Here is a 27,671-nt window from a genome sequence, read left to right on the forward strand (position 1 = left end):
CGTTCATTTGCGCCCCCTGTTGTGGGTCCGTGTTCCTACACTTTCCCAACAGGATATCTCGGCCAACGTCATGGACCCCGAGGGGCGTCAACCGGCTGTTGAACGGCCAATGGAAGAGCAGGGCGCACAGGCGTCTGCAGGAGGAATGATCGGTGAGTTGCAGCGAATCCTCACCGTTTTTACGGCTCGGCTGGATCTAATGACCGAGCAGAACGTCCTCCTTAACCGCAGGGTGGAGGCTCTCGCCGCGCAGGTGGAAGCGCGCCCTCAGGGCGCTGCTGCGGCTCCCCCTCCTGTCGATCCTGTGCGCAACAGTGACGTTCCACAGGTCGTTCAACGACCCCTCCCACCTTCCCCTGAAGCATACATAAGCCCTCCAGAGCCGTACGGGGGTTGTGTGGAGACATGCGCGGACTTTCTTATGCAGTGTTCGCTCGTCTTCGCACAACGTCCCGTCATGTACGCGACTGATGCTAGTAAGATAGCTTATGTAATTAATCTGCTTCGCGGCAAGGCACGCGCTTGGGCTACAGCGCAGTGGGAGCAAAATTCACGGCTCCTTCTGACATATGATGGGTTTGTGAGGGAGTTCAGAACAGTGTTCGATCACCCAAATAGAGGAGAGACCGCTTCAGCTGTGCTGCTGTCAATGAGACAGGGGCGCTGGAGCGCAGCTGCTTATGCAGTCGACTTCCGCATCGCGGCTGCGAGGTCCGGCTGGAACCGCACTGCCCTCCGTGCCGCCTTCGTAAACGGACTGTCGTTGGTCCTGAAGGAGCACCTGGTGGCCAAGGACGAACCGCGGGATTTAGACGGGCTTATTGATCTCGTTATACGATTAGACAATCGGTTAGAAGAACGCCGTCGGGAACGAGACGAAGGGCGTGGCCGGGCACGCGCCGTCCCTCTCCCTTCCGGTTCCGACCGAGTTCCGCCCTCCCCACGCTCCACGGCCTCTACGCTCCGTGTGGTTACAGCTCCCCCTGCTGATGAAGCTATGGACACGAGCAGGGCCACATTTAGGCCACCAGATAGACAGAGGAGGCTGGTCCGCGGAGCGTGCTTTGTTTGTGGCTCAATAGAGCATCAAGTGAGGGACTGCCCCGAGCGGTTAAAACACCAACGCCCGCCCCTAGAAACTGGGTTAGGGGTGGGCCAAAACATTCACGTGGGACATACCCATATTGCCACACGACTCCCAGTGACAATCCTTTATGAGGATTTAACCCTGAAGGCCCCAGCACTGGTGGACACGGGCTCTGAAGGGAATCTGCTAGACAGCAGATGGGCCAGGGAGGCAGGGCTCCCTCTGGTGGCGCTTACCTCACCTGTGCAGGTGCGGGCACTAGATGGCTCCCTACTCCCTCTAATCACACATAAGACACCACCAGTAACTCTGGTGGTGTCAGGAAACCACCGGGAGGAGATCGAGTTTTTTGTGACTCCTGCCACCTCCCGTGTGATTCTCGGGTTCCCTTGGATGTTAAAACACAATCCCCGGATCGATTGGCCGTCCGGGGTAGTGGTTCAGTGGAGCGAGACCTGCCATCGGGTATGTTTAGGTTCCTCGGTTCCTCCCAGTTCCCAGGCTAAGGAGGAGGTCAGAGTCCCGCCCAATCTTGGGACGGTGCCGGTGGAGTACCATGACCTTGTGGATGTGTTCAGTAAGGATCTGGCGCTCACCCTTCCCCCCCACCGTCCGTACGATTGTGCCATTGATTTGGTTCCAGGCGTTGAGTTCCCGTCCAGCAGGCTGTACAACCTCTCACGACCTGAGCGCGAATCAATGGAGACCTACATCCGGGACTCTTTAGCCGCCGGGTTGATCCGGAATTCCACCTCCCCGATGGGTGCAGGTTTCTTTTTTGTGGGTAAAAAAGACGGCGGACTTCGTCCATGCATTGATTATAGGGGGCTGAACGAAATCACGGTTCGTAATCGATACCCGTTGCCCTTGTTGGATTCAGTGTTCACGCCCCTGCATTGAGCCCAGATATTCACTAAGCTAGATCTTAGAAATGCGTATCACCTGGTTCGGATCCGGAAGGGAGACGAGTGGAGGACGGCATTTAACACCCCGTTAGGTCACTTTGAGTACCTGGTCATGCCGTTCGGCTCACAAACGCCCCCGCGACGTTCCAAGCATTAGTTAATGATGTCTTGCGGGGATTCCTGCACGATTCGTCTTCGTATATCTAGACGATATACTCATCTTTTCTCCGGATCCTGAGACTCATGTCCGGCATGTACGTCAGGTCCTGCAGCGGTTGTTGGAGAACCGGCTGTTTGTGAAGGGCGAGAAGTGTGAGTTTCACCACACCTCTTTGTCCTTCCTGGGGTTTATCATCTCCCCCAACTCCGTCGCTCCTGATCCGGCCAAGGTCACGGCGGTGAGAGACTGGCCCCAACCCACCAGCCGTAGGAAGCTGCAACAGTTCCTCGGCTTTGCGAATTTCTACAGGAGGTTCATTAAGGGCTACAGTCAGGTAGTTAGCCCCCTGACAGCCCTGACCTCTCCAAAAGTTCCCTTCACCTGGTCGGATCGGTGCGATGCCGTGTTCAAGGAGTTGAAACGGCGCTTCTCGTCTGCACCTGTTCTGGTGCAGCCCGATCCTAGTCGCCAGTTTGTGGTTGAAGTGGACGCCTCGGACTCAGGGATAGGAGTCGTGCTATCTCAGAGCGGAAAGGCCGATAAGGTCCTTCACCCGTGTGCCTATTTTTCCCGCAGGTTGACCCCGGCCGAACGGAACTATGACGTCAGCAATCGAGACCTCCTTGCGGTGAAAGAGGCCCTCGAAGAGTGGAGACATCTTTTGGAGGGAACGTCCGTGCCATTCACGGTTTTCACTGACCACCGGAACCTGGAGTATAGTCGGACCGCCAAGCGGCTGAACCCCAGGCAAGCCCGCTGGTCACTGTTCTTCGGCCGTTTGACTTCCGGATCACCTACCGTCCCGGGACCAAAAACCAGAGATCGGATGCCTTGTCCCCGGGTGCATGAAGACGAAGTCAAAACGGAGTTGTCGGATTCCACCGGAACCTATCATCCCGGAGTTCCGCTATCGTGGCCACCCTCACCTGGGACGTAGAGAAAACCGTCCGGGAGGCCCTGGCATGGAGCCCGGATCCCGGAACTGGGCCGAAGAACAGACTTTATGTCCCACCAGAGGCCAGGGCTGCAGTCCTGGACTTCTGTCACGGCTCCAAGTTCTCCTGTCATCCAGGGGTGCGTAGGACCGTGGCAGTTGTCCGCAGCGCTTCTGGTGGGCGTCCCTGGGGGCCGACGTCCGGGATTATATCCAGGCCTGCACCACCTGCGCCAGGGGGCAAGGCTGACCACCGCAGGGCATCGGGACTGCTCCAGCCGCTGCCTGTGCCTCATCGCCCCTGGTCCCACATCGGCCTGGATTTTGTCACGGGCCTCCCGCCGTCCCAGGGCAACACCACCATCCTCACGATAGTGGGACCGATTCTCCAGGGCGGCCCACTTCGTGGCCCTCCCGAAGCTTCCGACTGCCCAGGAGACAGCGGACCTCCTGGTCCACCACCGTCGTCCGGCTGCATGGGATGCCAACAGACATCGTCTCCGATCGCGGTCCCCAGTTTCTCCTCGCAAGTCTGGAGGAGCTTCTGCCGGGAACTGGGGGCCACGGTGAGTCTCTCGTCCGGGTATCATCCTCAGACCAACGGGCAAGCAGAACGGGTAAATCAGGAGGTGGAACAGGCCTTGCCTGCGTGACGGCCGCGCACACCGCGGCCTGGAGTACCCATTTGGCCTGGATCGAGTATGCCCATAACAGCCGGTGTCTTCAGCCACCGGACTCTCCCCTTTTGAGGTTGTCTGAGGTATCAGCCCCCTTGTTTCCGGTGGTTGAGGGTGAGGTCGGGTGTGCCCTTGGTCCAGCCCACCTGCGGAAGTGCCGTCGGGTGTGGCGCACCGCCCGTTCTGCTTTGCTAAAGGCCCGGACGAGGGCAAAAGCCCATGCAGACCGTCGGCGGACCCCGGCCCCTGCGTATCGGCCAGGGCAGGAGGTGTGGTTGTCCACAAAGGACATTCCCCTCAAAGTGGACTCCCCCAAACTACAAGACCGTTACATCGGCCCCTTCAAAATCCTTAAGGTCATCAGTCCAGCCGCAGTGAGGCTTCAGCTTCCGGCCTCACTGCGGATCCATCCTGTTTTCCATGTGTCCCGGATAAAGCCTCACCACACCTCACCCCTCTGTGCTCCGGGTCCGGCGCCGCCTCCTGCCCGGATCATCGATGGCAAGCTGGCTTGGACTGTGCGCCGGCTCTTGAATGTCCGTAGGATGGGCCGGGGCTTCCAGTATTTGGTGGACTGGGAGGGGTACGGACCCGAAGAACGCTCCTGGGTGAAGAGGAGCTTCATCCTGGACCCGGCCCTCCTGGCCGATTTCTACCGCCGCCACCCGGACAAGCCTGGTCGGGCGCCAGGAGGCGCCCGTTGAGGGGGGGGTCCTGTTGTGTGGGCCGCTGAAGAGGAGGTACTGCTGGCCCACCACCACCAGAGGGCGCCCTGTCTGGAGTGCGGACTCCAGGCACCAGAGGGCGCTGCCGCCTCACAGGAGCAGCCGGGGTGACAGCTGTCACTTATCACCTACAACAGCTGTCACCAATCATCTGATCTGCCGTGGTATATCAGTAGGACGACATCTCCACCTCTTTGCCGAGATATCGCTCTACCTAGAAGGTACCGTACTCAGCTGACTGTGTTGTCTTTTTGACAGTAACCCTTTATTACTTTTGTGCGTTGAATAGCAGACATTCTTCCAACGAGAGGTGGAGGTGGTTTTCCCGCCATACGGATTGCTGGGTGCAAACGCACCCACATTTAACTGTTTTTGTTCCTCGCCAGCAGTACCAGATCCGACACGCGGAGGCAGTGGCCACCTGGGAGTTCGGGACTTGGCGGCTCCAGTATTCCCGGGGTTCGGTGGCGGAGGAAATCGTGTGGTTCCGGTTCTGCTTTGGACAGACGTCTCTTATCTTCGAGCCTGCCCACGTGACACATTCTTGTGAATTGACTTCTTTGTCTATTGTTGTGATCCGTTGTGTTTGTTGTGCTTATTCACAACAGTAAAGTGTTGTTATTTGACTTCCTCCATTGTCCGTTCATTTGCGCCCCCTGTTGTGGGTCCGTGTTCCTACACTTTCCCAACAATCCATGTAGCTCAATGAATATTCAGTGGGTATCTATGGTTTAAGTGTCAAATATCTACCATAAACTAGGATGTGTTATAGTGTTTACAAGACAAACGGCTTCATCTTCATTTATATGCAAATATATACAAGAAACAATCATAACATCAAAGCAGCTCATTTACTTTCCTAAGGAGTGCTACTGTTGGAAGTATAAAGTGTCTACCATGTACTGGTAAGGGTTTATAGGGTTCAAGAGACACTTGATAGACTTAGACTTGTTTTTATTGTCATTCAGTAAAAAACATCACAGATGCTGTCACAGAACAAAATGTCGATGCACTGGACGAATAGATAAAAACACAGAATAAAGCACAGAATACCAGACTAAGGTGTGTGATAGTGATAAATAGTTTTTAAATAAATAGCTTTAAAAAAACAAGGTGTGTGATAGTGATAAATAGTTTTTCTTTTAACCTATCAGTAACTGTCTCTGTATCTGTGTATACACTACAAGCAATAAATAAATAAAGGACACGGGATATTGCACATATGAAGATGCTACAAGGGTAAAGTTGGTACCAGATGCTACAGTCTATTCGATGCCGTACATTCTATATTGCACACTTCTTTCTATTGATTTGTATTTAACTGTCTTATGGCGGTTGGGTAAAAGCTGTCCCTGAAACTGCATGTTTTGCAACTCAGGCTATGGTACTGTCTACCTGAAGGCTAGAGGGAAGACAGATTGCTAAAGGGATGTGAAGTGTCCCTGATTATCCTCCTTGCTTTGAACAAGCAGCGCCGTTCTGCCAGTTCACCAATGGCTGGCAGCTTGGCCACTATGTAACACAATTTTTGTTCCTGGCTTCTAAGTGTTATATTTCAACTGCTTATGTCTAAAGTCTATGGAAAAATGACTACATTCAGCACAAACTTTGATTTTATTTTTTTTAACGTTCTAGAAAGTTCTAAAAGTTTCTTGAAATTTCTAGATAATTCTGGAAACTTCTAGAAAATTCTGGACAGTTCTAGCAGTTAAAGAATATTCTAGAAGACTACTCAGTAGTAGTGAAGGCAAATCGCGAATATTCTTGAAAACAGACAAATTTCAAAATATCATTGTCCTGATCACAGAAGCAAAGTTTCTGTGGAATAACAGCTATTTTCTATTTATTTAAGACATAACAGGTTAGGAAAACACACTGTGTACCCAGGAACAAAACAAAAATAAAAATTTGTTACATAGTGTAATCTTCTCTGCTGCCCTCACAAACCTTCCTTATTAAAATGTAAATACATGTACTAAATAACCTGAAAATCAAACCAGCTCATTGACTCTTAATGAAATAAATGTGGTGTAAGTACCAAGTGTTTTGTGTTGTTTCTGAGTTATGTCCATAGTATTGTGCCCACCCCACTTACAAATCCTGCTTTGAACTAAAATAGAAAGGGAAAAGTAACAGAACAACTGTAGAATGAGCATCAGTATTCAAATCAGGTAATAACATTCAAACGACGGTGTTTCAGAATCACAAGTCCATCAACAAATGGAGACAAAGGAATCAATTACGCCGGCATAACAAACCAACAACAATCAAATCATCAACGGAACAAGAACACAGAACATAAGTAATATAATAATAATAGCTTTTGCAACCGCTAGACGTGCACGGACTCAAGCAAAGACGAGGGCGATTTCACGGTCCGTTTTAGGTAGTCATACGACACCACGGCACACCTTGTAAACTCAACCATTCTTAATTCCACAGAAGGATTTCCTCGATCACTGCAGTAAATCTCTGTGCTTGGCACAACCCCGAACAATCCATTAACAATAATAAAGCCTGAGCGGCTGGGAGATAGACCCTTAAAGGGGAAGGTCAGTCTGATATTTCAGCTTTAAAGGTTTCCTATTACGGCAAAACTTCCATATAACCGCTCACCTTGCCTTTAATGGATGCTGGCTACACGGCGCTTCAGCATATATGGAGATTCTAAGTCCCATCTCTCAATATTACCGAGCAATTCACGGGCCTGTTTCCATGTCGGTAGATGGAGGCGTGAGCATTGTTCAGAAAATTGCCATGGGGGTGAAGGAGATCTCCTCGGCGTTGCCCTGTCTGGCCTGCATATCCTACTGGGACGTGCAGGAAGCTGCAGCACCTGGCCCCCAAATCTGCTTATGCGGTGCTATTCTCCTGCCCGTGGCACTTTCTTTCATACCTTTACCCTCGTTCCCCCACCCTTTTTTCGTCTTCCTGCCACCTCTTGTCACCCTTTCTCCCTCAGAGAATCGCTCTTTTCTGCATTTTCGCCTTGTGTTTTACACTTGGGGGACACTTACGGTCACGTTGGACTCGGAAAAACAAGACAAATGTCTATTTAAGGTCCAATAACAACCCGAGATCTATCTCTCCGCTTCCTTCTCCACCTTCTTTTCCCTGCATCTGTTCTCTCCTTGGCCGGCTTGTTCCACTCTTTTAAGGGCGACTGCAGAAGAGAGAGACAGGAAAGAGAGAGGACGCGACAGGAAGGAGGGAGGACGTGACAGGAAAGAGCCGAAGAAGAAAGAGGGGAGAGTGCAAGCTCTTAAGTAGATTGCAAAGAATAGCACAGAGGCATGAGTGTGAATATTAAGGAGGCTTTCTCCTGCCGGAGACGTTCCAGCCTGCAGTGGCAGCAGCACCGCCGGGGGGAGAGAAAGTGAGCGAGGGCTATAGAAACATCAGCTATTCAGCCATAACCACGACAGCGAGCTTCAGGTGTCAGAAACAACGGTGTACACAATCTATCAGGCTGTCCAACAGATCCGAAATGAAAAATTACCATAATTGAATTAGAAAGGCGTTTTCTCATGGAAAAGGTGATGATTTTACAAGAAACAAAAGAGAGAGCAAAGGCAAAGGAGGTGATGTGAGAGCAATGTAAAGCAGAAGCAAAACTAACCTGGAATGCCCGGCGGAGTTTTCAGGTACTTTCCATTGAAATGCTGGATCACTACTTCACATTTCTCTGTGGACTCCATCCTGCAAGAAATGACAGAAAGGGCTTCATTTAAAAACATCACCTGTGCATTTTGTTTTTCTACGGGCTTAAATCATTCAGTCATATCAAATCAGGTCTGGGAGAATGTGCTGGTGCTACCACACCATGGAACCACGCCAGATCTTGGATGCCAACCATCCAGGCAGTTAACAGCTTCTTTGGCCTTTTGCAGTCGCTGAGTACCTCAAAACTGAGGTCCCTATGTGCTGGATCATGCACAGAGAAACACGCGACACGGCAAAAATATCCCTCAAAATGCTCCCTCAAAATCCAAGCCATACGTCTCATCTGAGTTTCCCGAAGTCATTCCAACCACACCCAAGGATCCTACAAAGACACCTGATACCAAAGACATCCAGTTATCACTTTTTAAACCCAAACCAAAACAAACAAAAACAACAACAACTAAACAAAGCACACAGTTTGACATGAAAGCACAGGACCTGTGTCGCAGACCAAGTGGTCCCCTCTAAAACTTGGTCTGTCCTGCCTTCACTGCGCATGCGTCATTAGCCACGGTTCACTGATTATCACCTCGTTTCTGCTTCAAACTGCACTCCAGTCATCATGTATCCCAGCGACAGATATCTGAAGCTTTGGTACAACAATCATTTCCACATAAATTCAGCATTATTTCATCAATAAAGACGGAGGAATCATAGCACCGCAGCTACACGAGCTTCTAGCTGATGTGTTCACTGCGCGTCGGGTCATTTCAAAGCATCACCAAGTATTGCCTTGTTTCTGCTTAAAACTGACTTTAGAATGATTTAAGAGGTTTTACCTTGTCATCTGATGGTTAATAATCCCATTAATCCATTTGATTGCTTTGGGTGAAGACACTTTGTCTCAGAGCTCCGAAATGATGCATGTGCAGTGGAGGCACGGCGGACCAATTTTTAGGGGTGGACCGTTCAGTCTGCAACACCTGAAAAACTTGGACCTTCATTCTCCTGCATCACCAAATACATTCACCCAATGACCTCATGGCTCCATTCGGAGGGGAAGGAAGATGGAAACCACTGGGTTTCCATTCCATTCCAAAAGGTTAGTGATATTCAGTTTTGTATAAAGTACCGGAAAATCACACTTAAGTAAAAGTACAGATACCCAGTAAAAAATGACTTTGGTAGAAGTTCAAGTCACTGATTGAAATGCTACTCAAGTAAAAGTCTTAAAGTATCTAGTATTTATTGGAGTTACGTATGACAAGTAATGTACAACTAAATGTACTCAAGTATTGAAAGTAAAAGTACCAGTAAATGTTAATAATCAAAAACGGACAGATTTGTTTTATATAAAAGTTTATCTAGGCTTGTAAATGACTGGTAGTATTAGTAAAAATACTGAAAATTGTACACATCACACAAAAACACTTCAGAAACAATGAAAATGTTGCAATTTGGTCCCCCAGACCCCCCAACTCAATATAGCTAGCTTTCAAGCTCACCTCTCTTTTCAAAGAATTTGGTTAGCAGCTGCTTTCCCTCATTTAGTTTTCTTTCCCTGTCCTTTTTTTCTCTTCTTTTTTGAAATCCGGACTTTGATTTTTTAGGAAAGACATATTTTATTTCAGCCTAAACACTAGGGCTGCAACTAACGATTATTTTACTAATCAGTTCATCGGTTGATTATTTTTTCGATTAATCGTTTTGTTTTGTTTTTTTTACTTACATGTGAGTTTTGCCATTATTTCTTTAAGTGAGTTATTATTAAAAGGCCACACAACATCAACGTTTGACCTTGTAACAAAGTTATGATGTTATATTCTCATCAAAAACATACTTGGAGTAGTAGAAGTATTTTAAAGGCCTGACGAGTGTAATATGTTATATTTAATAAGATATTTTCATGAAAAAAGACACAAATGTGCAGTTTACTGCATTTTATTTTTTCTTGTGTAAAAACACAGCTTAGATGTGGTTTGACCGAAACAAATTGTCATTAAACTTAATAAAACAGGGATGAAGTGGAGGTTTAAGAGTCACTAGGTGTTCACAGGAAACAGTTATTTCTATATTTGTTTATGTTCATTGTTAGTTGGTTTAATCTTTTCTGTTTTGTTTTATCAGATTCTTTTTGTCCGTTTCTGTAAAACTGTATTGTGGCATTATTAGTTATTATTACTACTACTATTATTGCTGTTGTTTCTATTATTATTATTATTATTATTGATATATAAATAAAAATAAATTAATATTACAATTTGTAATACATTTGACTCTTTTACGACAACAAACGCTGAACCATGAATTATTATACAGAAAACAAAAGTGCTGACACCTGCAACAGCTTAATGCTAACTTCAACATTGAAAACGCCATAGACATGCTAACTCGTTAGCATCGGTCCTGTTTTTAAGTTATAAACTACATCTATCAACTGTTTCAGAAGACCATAACAGGTCAGATTAACATAAAAAGGTAAATGTTACTCACCGACATATGCTCTTTGGGGTTTTAGTGGGGAAAAATTAAGATTAAGTGAAATAAAATACTGAATCAACAAAGCACCAGATTGAAGCACTGCTTCGATCTGCGAAACACTGCTTTGATTGGTTCAAGGTTCAAAGCAAAGCCACGCTGCAGAAACGGTTGATTTATATGGAAGAAACGAAACATTTGCGGTAAAACAAAGTTATTTAACAACTAATTGATGACTAAATTAGTTGACAACTATTTTAATAATTGATTAAATCGATTAGTTGTTTCAGCACTACTAAACACCTCCTATTTCTGTCAGATCCCGTTTGGGATGTGTGTGTGTGTGTGTGGGGGGGGGGGGGGGGGGGGGGGGGTGTCGCCTGTGCGCCTGGACTAAACCATTGTACAACTGTGCAGGGGTGGGAAGGGCCCTCAGAGATCTTTCAATATTATTGTTAGAGCAGAATTATGTTTTGCAACATTTATACATTCATTCTAATTATATTCTTTTACAACATGAATTGTATGGACATTAATAACATGCAACACAAAAATGCATTTAATGCCAGTTTTTTGTGGGCCCCCCCATGTTCTGGGCCCTGGGTACATAGTACCCTCTACTCCCCAAGTCCGACGCCCCTGCTAGCGAGGCTCTTGCAAAAACTGTAATTCCAATAGTTTATGGCGATGGATCAGTAAGTCCCGCTTAATATTGTACCGCTGTTGTATTTTTTAAAATCCAATATTGCCTTAATGTCATCTATTATAACATTTAACAAGCTCGCCATCATGTATATCATCCACGTGTACCGTGTCAGGTATTTTAGAATGTCATGTGACTCGCAAAAAAAGTGTTTCCATTGCATTTTTAAACATAAGACTTTTTCGAATCACCTGAAAAACCACTTGATGTAAGCACAAAAATGTTTTTGCAGTAGTTGGTTTCTTTAAAACACCTGTTTTCATTAATCATATTTTCAGTGGTGGGCACAGTTCCAGTAATCCGCTAACTGCTAATTAGTGAAGCAAACGTTTTCGCTAACTGGTTATCTTTTCAGCTAATTTTGAAAACCATCAGCAGATTAATTAGCTTCCGCTAAATTTAGTTCTGCTAACTTTCAGTCCGCTAACATTTCTTTACTGGCATAGTGAGTAAGACCGAATGGTCAAAAGCGTTTCTAAACCCTAAAACCAAACATTAATTCCTGTCTGTAAAGTGTTTTGCAACAGCCAGGCTGCTGTAAGGAACTCAGCCCTCCGCCACAAGGAGGCGGGTTGGCTGCTGGTACGGCTGGAAAAAAAAAGTAATTTACTTTCAACATGCTTTTGCATTACTGCATGCATTACTTTCATATCCTTTTGAAATCTTGGAGTCATTTTTGATCAGGATATGTCCTTCAATGCGCATATTAAGCAAATATGTAGGACTGCTTTTTTGCATTTGCACAATAGCTCTAAAATTAGAAAGGTCTTGTCTCAGAATGATGCTGAAAAGCTAATTCATGCATTTATTTCTTCTAGCTGGACTATTGTAATTCATTATTATCAGGTTGTCCTAAAAGTTCCCTGAAAAGCCTTCAGTTAATTCAAAATGCTGCAGCTAGAGTACTGACGGGGACTAGAAGGAGAGAGCATATTTCACCCATATTGGCTTCTCTTCATTGGCTCCCTGTTAATTCCAGAATAGAATTTAAAATTCTTCTTCTTACTTATAAGGTTTTGAATAATCAGGTCCCATCTTATCTTAGGGACCTCATAGTACCATATCACCCCAATAGAGCGCTTCGCTCTCAGACTGCAGGCTTACTTGTAGTTCCTAGGGTTTGTAAGAGTAGAATGGGAGGCAGAGCCTTCAGCTTCCAGGCTCCTCTCCTGTGGAACCAGCTCCCAATTCGGATTAGGGAGACAGACACCCTCTCTACTTTTAAGATTAAGCTTAAAACTTTCCTTTTTGCTAAAGCTTATAGTTAGGGTTGGATCAGGTGACCATGAACCATCCCTTAGTTATGCTGCTATAGACTTAGACTGCTGGGGGGTTCCCATGATGCAGTGAGTGTTTCTTTTTATTCACCTCTTTTTGCTCTGTATGCACCACTCTGCATTTAATCATTAGTGATTGATCTCTGCTCTCTTCCACAGCATGTACTTTTCCTGATTCTCTCCCCTCAGCCCCAACCAGTCCCAGCAGAAGACTGCCCCTCCCTGAGCCTGTTTCTGCTGGAGGTTTCTTCCTGTTAAAAGGGAGTTTTTCCTTTCCACTGTCGCCAAGTGCTTGCTCACAGGGGGTCGTTTTGACCGTTGGGGTTTTTCTGTAATTATTGTATGGTTATATATATATTTGCCTTACAATATAAAGCGCCTCAGGGCAACTGTTTGTTGTGATTTGGCACTATATAAATAAAATTGATTGATTGATTGACTGATTGAACATGCAGCAGCTCAGAGAGTGGCAGAAGTGGTAAATCACAACATCGCTTTCACCAGTGGTGGGCACAGTTCCGCTAATCCGATAACAGAAGCTAATGTTTTTGCTATCGGATTAGCTTTTCAGATAAGTTTTAAAACCATCATCGGACCAATTACCTTCCAATAAATTTAGTTCAGATAACTTTCAGTCCGATAACATTTTTTTTTTTTTTTTTTGCTGGTAAAGTGAACAAAGTTTAACAGTCAAAAATGCTTGTAAACCCTAGATCAAAGATTTTAGTCTCTCTGTTGTGTGTTTTAGCATTGTGTTACATTTCAGATGTATTTCCACACACACAGAACACCCCCCGACCTTATATACAGATCAATATGATACTAAGATACTACAAAATGCATTTACACACCGTGTAAATATAGTGTATATACGGACCCACTTAGATTCTGTGGTAGATTATCTTTTAAAAAGTGACAGTTTTTAAATGCAGCCTGACAGATTACAATAATATAGTGTTGGAATGTGCAGAATTCATTGGTTTTCAGATTTTCATACTTCGTTCGCGCTCGCCTTCTGGAGCACTCATCTTTTTGTCAGCCTCTCACTTCTCTGTCCTCCATCTCTCATTCTTGTATTTCTACTTTTTAAAACCGTAGCTCCTTTATCACGCTTTCTTTCCCATCCATCTTATTCCCTGCCCATCTGCACCTCTTCCATTTGACGTCTCTCTCTTTCCTCCCTGTCTTTCATCCTTGGTTATTTCCTCCATCTTTCAACGTTATCCTCCATCTCTGCAGCATATTTCGGTCACATTCCGTTCCCCCTTTCTGTCTCTCTCAGCCTATCCCTTTTTTTTTTTTTCCATCTGTGCTCTGCCCAATCTACATCAATATATTTTCACCATGCATTTATGTATTTATCTTTATTTTTGGAAGATGTAATCTTTCACACTTTCCAATTGATGCATTTCTCACCTGGTGTTTACCAGTCAGTCAGTCACAAATGAACACAAATCACAACAATGAGCCTTTAACACATTAGTAATCAGTAAAGTCTTTCTCTTCACTGAAATACAGATATGTCAGAAAGCAGGAATGTACAAAAGTTTTATGTACGGAGTAAAAAGATAATTCCCATCACACGCATATGAAGATGATGGAGACCGACTGCACTTCATTGTGAAAAGCTTGCACCCAGATGTAGTCAGTCTCCAAATTCATACTCCATCACTGCTGTATTCTCACAGCATTTAACATGTTGTCACTGAATTATAACATGCGCAGCATGACACAAGTACCATATAATTCATTCTTACACTGTTCTTACTATGATAAATAAGATCACACTACACGCTTACCCTGCGCTTACAACAATGCATCTGTTCTGTCAACACTATGCTATGCTCTGCAGTTTTTTGATTGTTCTGCAAGTTTTCTTGTGTCCACATTTTGGTTCAACATCAAACTACAGTCAGTAGAAGCCATGACATTTTAAGCACACACTAATTTATGCTCCATCCGTGTGATCGTATACTTGATTTGTATGAGGAGGTGAGGGAGAATTAATATTTTTTGGTGTGTAGATGTCATATCCAAAGCAACAGGTAGAATGGCTGCATGTCAACACGACGGACAGCCACCTGCACATTTCTAAAAGCAGTCTAAAAACCACCTGTAGAGCCACCCCTTGAACATGCTGGGAGGCCCATCCATGCCATGCTTGTTCGCCATCAACAAATTCCCTACTAAGTTTTAGTTACACCATTACTACATCAATGCAGTCACTACATCTATATTACCATATTTTCTAGAGTATAATTTACACCTTTTTTCTGTATTATCAGCTCTTTAACTTGCTTTTTCCATGTATGTTGTTGTAGTGATCTTTTATTACTGCCATTGATTTTATTATTGGGCATTATTTTGGTTTGTGCTTTTATTCTTCTAAAAGCCCTATATAAATAGTTATTATAATTATTAATAATGAATGCGTAATTCTTGATATATAAATTGCACTGGAGTATAAGTCACAGGATTTCCCAAATTAATAAAGAAGTTTTGACTTCTACTTTGGAAAATACAGTAAGTTCTTATTACATCCTGACTTGACCACGTCCTCACTACATATTTTCTTAACATGTCCAAAGTTTAACAACATCGCACACCTCCACTAAGACCACACTATGTCTTTATTGGTTTATACTGCCTTCCTACTACACTGCACAACTTCTTACGGCAGCCACCAATATTTTGTGGGTGTAGAGAAAACATGGCCAAGTGTGATGAGAGTTTTACTGAAGCACACTGAAACTTAAGCTGGATGTTGCCACATCAACATGGTGCAGTTGACTGCCGATGTGCGTATTACAGAAATCGCTAACCATAGGTTTAGCATATGTAGTTGACACTAAGCAAAGCTGTTGCTTCCAATTAATCGCTAGTACAAATATTTCAGGGAGCCACGGCAGCTCAGCTTGTCTGAATTTTTTCCTCTCTTGGCTTCAAATGGGGTCAAAAAGAAAATGTTACAGAGAGGTGGAGGACAAAACAGTGTATCATTGGTGTTCACCAGGTTTCAACGAAAATACCCTTTCCTGCCGCCTAAGAAGAAGTCCTGCGCAAAATGCCATTTTTAGTTTGTTTAAGCAGTTTCATCCATGTCTAGCTTGTGTATCTGCAAATGCCTGTGCATAAACACAATGTACTTTTACGGCAGACAAAGTACACTGAAGATTGTTCTCGCTCTCTCCCTGCAGACCTCACTTCCTGTAATGCTTGTAAAATAATGATATATGAGTGCGTTCTCAAAACAAGAGCTGTTTTGAGATCAACTGCCGAAACGTTGGTTGTCTACCTTGAATATGATTGAGGATGAAGTGGAATCATGTGTTTCTCTGACTGGTTAATGCCATTTCCCAGTGCTGTCAGTGCACACCCACTATGTTTTCTTCCTCAACAAGATGATCTCTCCCTCATGCTTTCACAGGTGGATAGACAAGTACCGCTAAAGGAAACAGAGCAGGGCTGCAGAGTGCTGGTTAGTCAGGCACAGGGAGAAGCAGTCAGTCAGTAATCCAGGTCCAGGCGGTGAGGCGGGCTGATGTTTCTCTGTGGGCTGATGGTTAATGGCATCAGGTGCTGCTGTCTGCAATGATTACTGCTGGGGCCGGTGTAATGGGCTCTGATAACAGTAATGGATCACACCACAAACACTTAGCCGAGTTTACTCTCTAATGCCCCTCATGGCCCGACCCTCAGCAGCTGTCAGTCACGCCGTCTGTCTGTCTGTTGACACAGCTAATAGGAGGGCTGTATTTCATAAAACACGACAAATCTTTACAGCTTCTTCTTTCATCCTTTCTCCTGTAGGTACAAATGAACACCTTTTGTTTCTTCCATAAATAAAAACATCTTATAATCCATGAGCCAGTCATGAATTTTGACCTAATCGGTACCACTTAAGGGGAAAAAAATGACAAGAGTTCAGCCTCAGTGTATCATGACCAACACAAAAATGTATGATAGCCATCCCAGGGTGGTAGCTGTAGCCAGGTAGGGGTCAATGAAGAATTACACAGAGGTCAATAAAAGGATTAATAAATGGAATAGTTTTGACTGTGTTGAATGCTTTGTCTCCAAAGTATTTGTCTCCAAATCCATTGAATTCTATGACATGTGACATATGTTACCCTGTAACATGATAACTAAGCATGACAGATGGTGCAAACAATTCCTTTTTAGAACCCTATTAACCCAAACAATAATTTGCATAATTTTTACTGAAATTGGAGCAACTTTAATATTTGACCCCTGTACAAACTGAAACTGACCTTTGTCACCATTTTTGCTGTTTTGACCCCATAACTCCAGAATACCTTTTTGTAATTGTTATGATCAGACAAGAAATGTGATATAGTTTTCAAAATGATTGGAGCATTTTTAAAGTTTGACCTCTGTGTAATTCTTCATTGACCCCTACCTGACTACAGCTACCACCCTGGGATGGCTATCATACATTTTTGTGTAGGCCATGATACACTGAGGCTGGATTCTAAGTGTCGTTTTTTTCCCCTTAAGTGGTACCGAAAACCTGCTTGGCCTGTGGACTATTATGCTCCTTTTGCATTTTTTTAAATCAAATTTTGTTGCACGCCTCCACAGCCCCATCATCCTGCACTGGCTTCCCATTTCCATCGCCTTTTTAATAACCTCCACAATTAGTTACTTTGACATGGACACTTGTTTCACACGCACGTCCCTCACGCTCGCTCTCCCCTTCCATCACGTCGCCTCCTCGTCGCGCTGAGAGCTGTTTGAACAGGTGGCCCGTGGCAGGTTGTTGCTGCGCTCTGCTTGTTGGCCTGCAGGAGGCTGTCCGCGTGTGCGCGTACGTGTGTTTGTGCGCAGGTGTGTGAGCATGCGTGCAAGTCTCGCGCCTGTTTGTGCGTGCTGTTTGTGGCCGTCTGTCCTGCTTTAACCCTCGGTAATAGAGCAGGGGAATAGCACAGGAGTTCAGCCAGAGCAGGTGATTAAGAAAAATCCCTGCAAGATGGCGGTTTTGCGGCCGTCAGTGGCCTCCTCTGGGTAAACAAGGCGGGAAAAGTGTGGAGAGGAATGAGATCCTGGTGGCTGCTGCAGAGGACAAGGACAGAGCAGTTTATGACTTTGGGGGATTAACAAGCTGAAGAGAAAACTTTTCTAAGTGAAAAATAAATTGTTTGGTGATAGGCTTCGTGTTGAATGCACTGCAGCAGCAGCAGCAATGCTATATGGTTAAGGGTGTAATCGCTGGCAACCACAAATTTATGAAAACGCAAACAAAGCTTGGGTAATATAAATGCACTTGCGTGGGGTCAAATGCACAACCACTTCCAGAAACCACTCAGCTGAAGAGAAGCTACACCCTGTAATACAAGTACTTAAATACATTTATACGCAAAGTATAGTAATAGCTTATGCGTACAAAATAACTTCTAAACCGTTAAGTAGGCTCATACTAAATTTGTTCGGAATACTCCTTGGATGAGTATCTTGAGGTGATTAACTGTTGAAGGACGTCTGTCAAAGGTCAAGGTCTTAAAAACTCATCCAAAAGTACATTTTTCAAGATATGTCCACAACCAATAGAGATAGAGAGGTGATCCAGCGCTTATATCATTTAGCTAATTATTTGTCATTACATGATACATAAAGTGACTTGATGATGTCACCAAAACATCATAAAATGATGTCACTTTACTCCAAGACACATTTCAGGAAATAAGTAGCACATGTGCACACCACAGCGTGCAATGTTACTTAACATAAGGATTTTTAAAGTCATAAAAGAATCAAAGTGGGATAAAAATGTATTGGACAACATCCTGGATGCTATTTGATGCAGTGCGGACAATAGAAATCATCAGATGGACACTGATGTAGACGTGATCAATGGATTTATGTTGGAAACCTCAACCTGTGGTGTATACCATAAGGACTTTCAATGCCAAATGTAAGCAAGCTGGACAAATAAATATGCAATGGACATTGTATGAACACAGACTGCTGGCCCACCGTATTGGAAACGCCACAATAAAAATGTAAATCCATTTGCTTGTTTATCAGTTCTTTAATTTCAGATTTTTGTGCATTGTTGCAAGCCACTGTAGTGTCCACTGGTATGTAAATCTCTCTGTTGTCACACTACTCATGGGTTGACTGGAGTTGTGCAGAAGTTGGATATAATGTCATAACGTACAAAATGTTAAAAAATCCCACTGCATGCATTCAAGATTCATTCTTCTCAATGAAGTTACTTGTGTGTGTACAGTGAGTATAGCTGACAGAAAGGCCACGGGGTACCTGGTCATGTGGGACGTACAGATCACTAATAATGATGGAATGAAATGCTAACAGCTGGTGGACAGAGGAGTCAGCAGTGGCTATAACTCATTTAGGGGAATGTAGTCTCAAAGTAGTGGACACATTGAGATGGAGTGTGCATGCAACGTGCCACTGTGACAAACCCCTTTTGTTCCCGTACCATAACCACAATTTGGTGTTTTCTTAACATGCTGATTTCAGTTAAGGGCCCTGTCCCACTGGCGTTTAGGAGGATTTGCGTATGGATTGCGCCCAAAATTAGCTCATATTGGCGTAACATCCGCAATATGCGTGAAACATGCTTGTATGAGTCGGCCGACACCCGCACACGTCCGCAATTATCCACAGAGGCACATTTTACCATTACCAGGATTTTTGAGCTGCACAAAATTTGGGCTGCGGATGACATCCACATTACATACTCCAAACATACAGCGGATGACATCCACATTACATACTCCATACATACAGCGGATGACATCCGCATTACATACTCCATACATACAGCGGATGACATCCGCATTACATACTCAATACATACACAATACATAATCTATGTGCTGTATATTCGGCGTCATCTGCTGATACCCGCAACTGATGGGGATTTGCGGCTTGGCAGTGGACTGGGACAGTGTGTAAAACGGATATTTTGCATGCCCATCATGTACACATCACGGACTAAAATAAGATGTAGCAACTGCATACAGATTGGCCACGAATAAAGCATTTTTATTACGTCTGCTCTGCATCTGATTTACGGCGGATGCAAAGCAGATGCGCTGTGTTCACAGCTGGACGCCATTCTTTGTTCTACTGGCTGCCACGCGCTCTGTGCTGGATGCTGCATATATAAAATAATTTTTTCGTGGCGGATTAATCATTTTATTGTGCAAATTGGCTATTGAAAACGGCTATAATCAACTTCTGAATCAGAGGAAGCTGCAGCTGCGCTGTTCATGCGCGCACGAACGGCTAACAAGCTGCAGAAAGCCTTTTGAGCCATCTAAAAAGGTAATTATTTGACTTGTTTACATTGTCAAGGCTTAATAAAACACTTGTTTTTTCCTTCTTCTCTGCAGCTGTTACAGTATTTATTCCTATGTTTATAACAGATTTAACTTCTTGTTATAATTGTTCAGATGAGCTGCACTCTGATGCGATCTGCTGACGTCACCACTTGCCCTGTTCACTGCTTGTTTACTCCAATCAATTTGTCGAAGTCCAGCAAATGCTCCAGAGGCTGTATTGTTGGTGTGAATAGTGATGCCAACTGCCCGAGTGTGCTTCATTTATGACCACAATGCAGATGCCGTGCACGCGCAACACATGCGCGATGCATTCATAATACACCCGTAATACTGCCGTGATAATCGTAATGCGTCAGATCCGTTTCCTCACTAAATGCGTCATACAACCGTGATTGTTCATCATATATTCGCTATACATTATTAATATATCCATAATTCATACTGGGACATTTGTCATTTCTGGCCATTTTTGTTACGGACGACAACGAATGCCTGTACTTTGTGTACTCAATTCATGCACAATTAATCCTCTACCCAGTGAGACCGGGCCCTAAGGGTCATCAGGGGAGCCTATCCCAACAGACATTGAGAGGCGGGGTACAGCCTGGACAAGGTGGCGGCCTATCACAGGGCTGACACATATGGACAAGTAAATCCTACAGTCAATTTAGAGTTTCCAATTCACTTAATCTGGAGGTCCTTGAAAGTTGGTGGAAGGTGAAAAACCTGGAGGGAAGCCATGCAAACATGGATAGAACATGCAACAGTACTAACCACTAAGCCACCATGCTGCCCTTTACAGTCATAAAAATTGTAAAAGGATTAGCCAGTGAAAGCAAACTAATTAACTGTACATATTGCAAATTATACCCAAACAAGTATATTCTTGACACAAAAGCAAAAGCTCTAAAGAGTTCTCAGTCCCTTCATTGTTAGATACAGAAGAAATCACTACTCAAAACCAATATACTGTTTGCCATTTCCAATCCATTTGTTTTTTTAAACTATTCTGTTGCATGAAAATGGAAGCTTAATGAAAAGCAGGTGCCCTCCCACTAACATACTGATGGTCTGGTGTTGGGCCTGCAACCATATTACATTTCCTTGAGTAAAACCACACACCTGGCAAAGCCGACCCCTCTGCTGACCCCATTGGCATCCCTCAGTATCCTTGTGGAGATGACGTGACCGAGGGGCTTCAGCATGTTCTCCAGCTCCTGCTCATCCATGGACACTGGCAGATTGGAGATGTACAGGTTGGTTGGGTCTTGCTCCTGTTGCTGAAGACCAGAAGATGGAAGAGCAAAGTGGGGGGAGGTGGGACAAAAAGATAATGGATTGAGGGCAGAAAAGAGGGGAGGAGAGAAGGGTATAAGAAATAATGCATCACCACCGGTCATATTGGCCATAAAATATGTATCACCTCAGTGTCATGAGCCATCACGTAACATGCAGCAACTCTGTTAACAACAAAACGCAAACTCTTGCTGAACTCTCCTGCCGTTTGGTCTCACTGATGCTCACAAATTCATCTGCTCAGATGGACAGATCAATATTTCACTGCCTGCCATACGTGCTTTTGTGCGAGGAAGAGTTAGCAGGCTACATGCTAAATTTGCGTGATTAACCAATACCAGACTTGTGGAAGTGTATTTACATGCACAGATGTTCTGTGTTTCACCATTAGTGAGGCGAGAGGAGCTGTGTAGTGTGGGTTGTGTGACAGCGATTTTCAGTGTAGTGCCCAGGGGTTGCTGCTAGCTAGATAAAGCTGCACAGCTGGTGGTGGATTGAGCCTAAGGTAAAAGCGAGCCCAGTGAAATCTACAGTAGAACAGCTTGTATCAGTCAGCCAGTCCATCGCAGCACCATGGAGACAGGAAGTCAGCATTTGTCTGTCCAGTCAGTCAGAGTCTAAATTATACCCGAAACAGACCTGTCTCCTTCATATGGTCACTTATTGACTTTTATGACAGTGCACATGTGGTACTTCATTGCATTTAAACTGAATGTACAAAACTGATGTGCAAATTATTCAGTCAGTCAGTGATTTGTGGTCAGCTCTCATTCACCTTCAACCAACATCTCAAAAACATTTCACCCAAGTTCATCCAGGACCACTGTGGGTTAAAGATAACAAGACCACAAGCAATACCACAGAAAATCATTGATTCTGTGGTTAGTGACACATATGATGTGCTGAGTGAATGAAAATGACAATATTCACCATCCACTTCATTGGAGAGTTGATAGGAAACTGAACGGAGAAAGTGTGGATGATTTTGTCTGGTGGTTGTAAAGTGTGGTTTAATACAAAGCAATGAACCAAAAGTCATTTGCACAAAACTACATGGAAACAATAACCTTTTTTAAAATATGAAATATTGAATATTCAGATTGGAACTGTAACCTGTGAAAAAGAGGTCACACTGCAATCAGTTTTAAATCAATAATAATAAGCAGTGGCGATCCTCTGAAAAAATATTTCAGATGTAAAACTAACATCTAATAAGAAAACAGCAAAGCGCAAAACACAAGAATGTAAAATAAATAAATGAAAAAAAAAAAAAAAAACTATCCAGCCTTTCAGGAGTGAAAAAGTTGGCTTGTCGAGTCTCATGAACCACACAAAGCAAGAAAGAACAGAAGAAGCTGAAAAACAAGAAGACCAGCTGACGACCCATAAAAAATCTGGTCAAATAAAATCAGCCAACAAATATGAACTCTTCTTTCTCAAAAGCAGCTCAAACACCTGTCTGACTTAATATTCAGTGCACTTTGTCTGATTTCCCCAAGTAGGTCTAAGCAGCAGGAACACCACTCTGCAAAAGTCCAGAAAAGCTGTCATTTTATTTTATTTTTTCCCACGCTCGGTCAGACTCCCAACATCTTGAACCAACCCCCACTGGGCTCATGAAATCTTGGCGCAGCCCTGGCACATTTCACGCAATGCCCAGCCAAAGTTGGTGTACACAGCTACTGATATCACATATTAACTCTTTCCATGCATGGTATGAAAACTGGATACCAAGTTGGATGGAGCCTGTGCTGTCTACTTCAGTTGATTCTGTCTCAAATAAACATCTTAAACAGGACAAATAATTACACAAAAAGTGAAATTTCAATGTGCAACTGTAAAAGCCAGCAATTTTGGTGTTTTTCTGGGCAAGGAAGGCTTTGCTGACAGACATCACAGATGATGTGATGTTTGTGGAATCAATGGGTACCCTTATTGGATCACTTGAGAACCTGAGAATTTTCCCAGATCAAGAAGAAGATCCAGACTCTCCAAGACTTCCTGGATTTATCCATTAGAAATGTACCTGTAAACCATGAGTGCAGAACCTGTACAGACTTTCACTTATCTCAGCAGCAACATTCATGCCTTTGGTTGTCTGGCTGTCTGTCTGCCATCCAGGACCAAAGAAGGTTCTGTGGTGTCGTAGATGTAGCGATGCATGGTACCAGTGCATGCTCCCGGACTTGCCTTGCAAAAAGCAACAAGTCAGGGTGGGAGAATGAGGGAAGAAGGGAATATAAAGATCTTGCTGTACTTCACTCGCAGCTGAAGTGTAAATTCTGTCTGTGTGCATCCTTATAGACTTTCTGTTTCATGCCACAGACCGGATGCATTTCTGTGTCTTGTTTTGCACTGTGTTGATGGCAGAGGAAAAGGTTAAGACAGAGAGGAAGCGCCTAAACCAGCATCTTGCTTCCTTCTCTCCGTCTGTCAAAGACGAAGACTCCCCTGATTAATTAGCCGTCTTATCAGACAGGACACGTTTGATCTGATTAAAGCCTACGGGAGAACGCCCGTGCCTGATGTGAGAGTAGGAAAAACCACAGCTCTAACCAGGAACTCAATTATCTAACTTTGGGGCAACTAAACTCTCTCTTACTCCTGCAGGACTGTCACATTCATGCTTTTTAGAGCGAGCGAGAAGGCGCGCTCAAGAAATTCTATAAGGCAGGATTTGGCAGTGAATGGTGCTTAATTAAATCTACCCCTAAAAATCTACTGTACACGTGTCACTCTCTCGGTAAGTCGCTTTGGTGTGTGTGTGTGTGTGCATCCCTGCAGCTGTGCTTTGAGTTTCGCTAGTTAAATGAAGCGATGTTTTTCAGGATTATGTCAAATGGGCTTCGTATTCTGACGCAGACAGGAGGCTGGGATCAAAGCGCTGACTCACTAACTGAGCTAAGCCACTGACACCAGAGTCTATCTGCTCATATATGCTGTTAAATTAAAGCGTGTGCAGCGAAAGAGTACAACAAGCTGAGCAGTAATTTGTACATACGTGTGTGTGTGTGTGTGTGTGTGTGTGTGTGGGTTAATAGGAGAGGGCTCAGTTTGCAGGGGGATTATCACAGGGAGGCCTCCACTATGCATGGCCGCCTCGCTAAGTTTCTGCTTTGATGGCGTTCTGCACCACAAAGCCCTAAATACCCAGATGAGAAGGTTACAAGGAGGAGTGGAAATAAGAACATTTTGATGGGAGGTGAGACGGGCTGGCTCATTCCACCAGGAGATTTCATTTGCTTTAATGTCAGCCTTCCCACAGACTCGGCTGTCTAAATGAAACGGAACCCGAGGTGTGGAACTCTGCATCATTACGGCTGGGCGCTCGTCCCTTATCATCCCATTTATAAAGCTGTCTGTGCATGCGGCGTTTCCCCTCTTGCAAATGCATTGGTGTGTTTGTGTGCGTGCGCTGTCACTTGTGCCCGTCACCTCGCCATTGAGCATTGTTGCAGAAGGTTAATGGAAAGGCTGTAGGCTGTGTCATGCCTTTGACGAGCATAATTCCTTCACCTTGCCACCAGGAGGACAGGAGGAATCCAACTGTGCGAGATGGGGGCAGGGGCCAGCCGATGTGTCATTTCCTGCTGACGGATGGCTCCGCTCGCCAGAGCTGACAGCCTTGTAGCAGTTATTTCATTTCAACATCGTGCTCTGTTTACCTCACTGTAAGTTCTGAAGACATTTCCATGCTACAAGGGAGAGGGGAGTTTAGTATAATCTATACCATAATTCAATCAGGCCCAAATCGCTGTGTGTGCTATATGATGGCGAATTAGTTAGCCTGTGCAGTGAAAAAAAACAAAAAAACAACATTCCCCCCCCCCCCCCCCCCCCCCCCCAAAAAAAAACACCACACAGTTAGATTGTGATTTTTTTTTCCAGGCAGCATGTAAAATTAAAATGTAAAATTACCTGAAGATGTGCAGTAACATTTGTCAAAGCAAAACTGTAATGCTAAGAATGTTTTTAAGCACATTATGAAGCCTAATGAAAATTCAGTAGGTATATGTTATATATTATATTCCAATTCTAAGGTGAAACTATGCTAATGATCACAATGGAGGCAGCACATTATAACATAGCCTGTTGCCATCATGCTAGTGGGTTTTCATTAGCCTGTTAACATAGCATTATGGTATACTACTCAGTTATAATGCCAACTATAGCCTGTTGGCATCACATTATGTGATGCTAGTAACTTTCAACGCTAAATATAGCCCATTAGCAAGGTTGACAAGTGCGTTAGCAGGGTTGACAATATTTCAGCAAGCTCATCTACAGGCGTGTGAGAGGCAAATAAAGAAAAATGCTTAAAATGGCTGGGGGTCAAGATAGTCCCGATTGGGTGGTCTGGGGAGCATCACCCCCCTCCAGAAGCTGAAGGGTTTTAACCATGCTAATGCGCCCCAGAACCATTTTCTGCAAAGAATTTGCCAGGACAAACAGGAAGGATGGAGGCAGCAGTTTATCCAACTCTTTTCAAGCTGGACCAAAATCTATCTTCATATGCCAGCAGCTTCTGTTCTCATGTGAGTCTTATCCAAAACTGGAGAAAAGAGGAACAGACTCAAGCCCAACACTGCTGAAATTATCTTGTTTTAAAATAAAAATCTTTGAAGCCCCCAAATCCCCTTCATTTTGTACAACTATGGTCATAACATCCATAGTTGAACAAACATTTCACAATTTATATCTGTATTGGTCTTGACGAAGATCAGACCCTATCTGGCCATCTTATAGCTGACAAAGTGATCAGCATGTCAAATGCAAAATTAAAGTTCTTATACAGACAGGCCAAAGATTTGGATTTGCGTACGAAAAAGCTACTTCCATCAGCCTTGAAATGGCGTCACGTGGACTATACCAGTGTAGCCTGGTATCCTGGCCTGACCAAGTGTAATAAAAGGAAGTTGCAGATTATGCGGAACAAGATAATTTGCTTTCTCCTCTCTGCACAACCCCAGACCCACATAGGCCGAATTTAGAATGGTCAGTATGCTGCCTGTTGAGCTCAGAGTTCAACAATTAAAATTAAATTATATGTTTAAAATAGTGAACAAGCAACCCGAATTACTTGGTCACTTCTTTTAAATTTACAGCTGCACAGCACAAAATAAATACTCAGTCGAGTACCTTGTCTTTGGTCATTCCTCAGGTGAAGACCTGCGGGGCTTCGTCCTTCAAGTACACTGGATAAGAGTTTGTGAATCGAAGTCTCTTTTTAAAAACAGGGTCAGACAGTTTTTATTCCAAGACTTGGCTCAACAAGAGAACAATCAATTTATATATTATTGAGAAAAAAATATAAAATTCTACGTATATATTTTTATTTTAATAACTGTGATGGGTTTTATGTATGTATGTATGTATGTATGAATATATGTTTGCCTGTGAGTATTTTTGTTGGGCCACAATGGAAACTAAGCTTTATTTATTTATTTTTTGCTTTTTTGTGCTATCCTGTATTTTATGCATTTATGTCTTTGGTTAATATATTTTTGTATTTTTTTGCATGTTAACATTTTATACAAATTAAAATCAATCAATCAATTGTTCCATGAAAGTGTTATGTTAAAGATTGGCCAGCAGATGGCGCCATATTTAATTGTGTCAAACGTTTCAAACAATCATTTCAACACAACTGCTTCATATTGATTCAGTGGTTCAAAACGCTTCGGTTTCTCTGTCAGTAATAATTACGGATAAAATGCATCAGCAACCACACACAAATGTCAGCTCTCCCCATTTGTGCATGATAAAAATTGACGGCACACACAAACGCAGTGCTTTTTGTTTTTTTTTACATTCTGCTGTAAGCAGGTGCTTTTAAACTGAAAAACAGAGACAGTGGCGGGAGACAAAAGGACTACACTTTTCACTTATGGTAACGAGAGCATGAAACATAAGTCATTCATAGTAACAGCAACATAACACTTAACTAAACTGACTAAACCAATTGAACTACAAAAAACACAATAAATCAATAACACTAACAACACTGCTAAACTAACATGAACCACAATAATAAAATTTATAACCAAAAACCCCAGAACTCCCATGGTGCACTGCAGCTCAATGCCCATTATTTACTGGTTAGCTAAAATCGCTAATTTCTCAAAAAATATTTGTCCTATCAACATTCCATTTTTGCAGCGTTCCTCCATGACCCACAATACATAAGCATACCAAACGGCAAATGTCAGTTCTCCGCGGTTTCACCATGATCGAAGCCAAACGCACGCACGCACAACAGAGGCCACTTGGCCATTATAATATAGATAATAAAAATAACAATAATATTAAAAATAATGATGAAAATAATATAATGAAAAGGGGGGGTATAGATCATAGTGCAGACGTTGAAAGATTGAAAAGTAGGAAAACAAGCCCAACAGAGGATGACAGCTAACATAACAGGCAGATATAACA

General features: G+C 43.8%; 1 protein-coding gene across 4 annotated transcripts in view; it reads right to left on the reverse strand.

Annotated features, from left to right (window-relative positions):
• LOC117501699 (RNA-binding motif, single-stranded-interacting protein 3) overlaps positions 1-27,671 on the reverse strand; it is a 467,438-nt gene that overhangs the window by 127,883 nt on the left and 311,884 nt on the right. For all 4 annotated transcript variants that reach the window (XM_034160656.1, XM_034160655.1, XM_034160658.1 and 1 more), the window contains exons 5-6: positions 21,063-21,220; positions 8,108-8,187 (exon numbers count right to left, since the gene is read on the reverse strand). In XM_034160656.1, the coding sequence (XP_034016547.1) occupies positions 8,108-8,187; positions 21,063-21,220 (238 nt within the window). The remainder of the gene's footprint in view (positions 1-8,107; positions 8,188-21,062; positions 21,221-27,671) is intronic.

This window comes from Thalassophryne amazonica, chromosome 20 (genome assembly GCF_902500255.1).
Source record: "Thalassophryne amazonica chromosome 20, fThaAma1.1, whole genome shotgun sequence".
Taxonomy (NCBI): Eukaryota; Metazoa; Chordata; class Actinopteri; order Batrachoidiformes; family Batrachoididae; genus Thalassophryne; species Thalassophryne amazonica.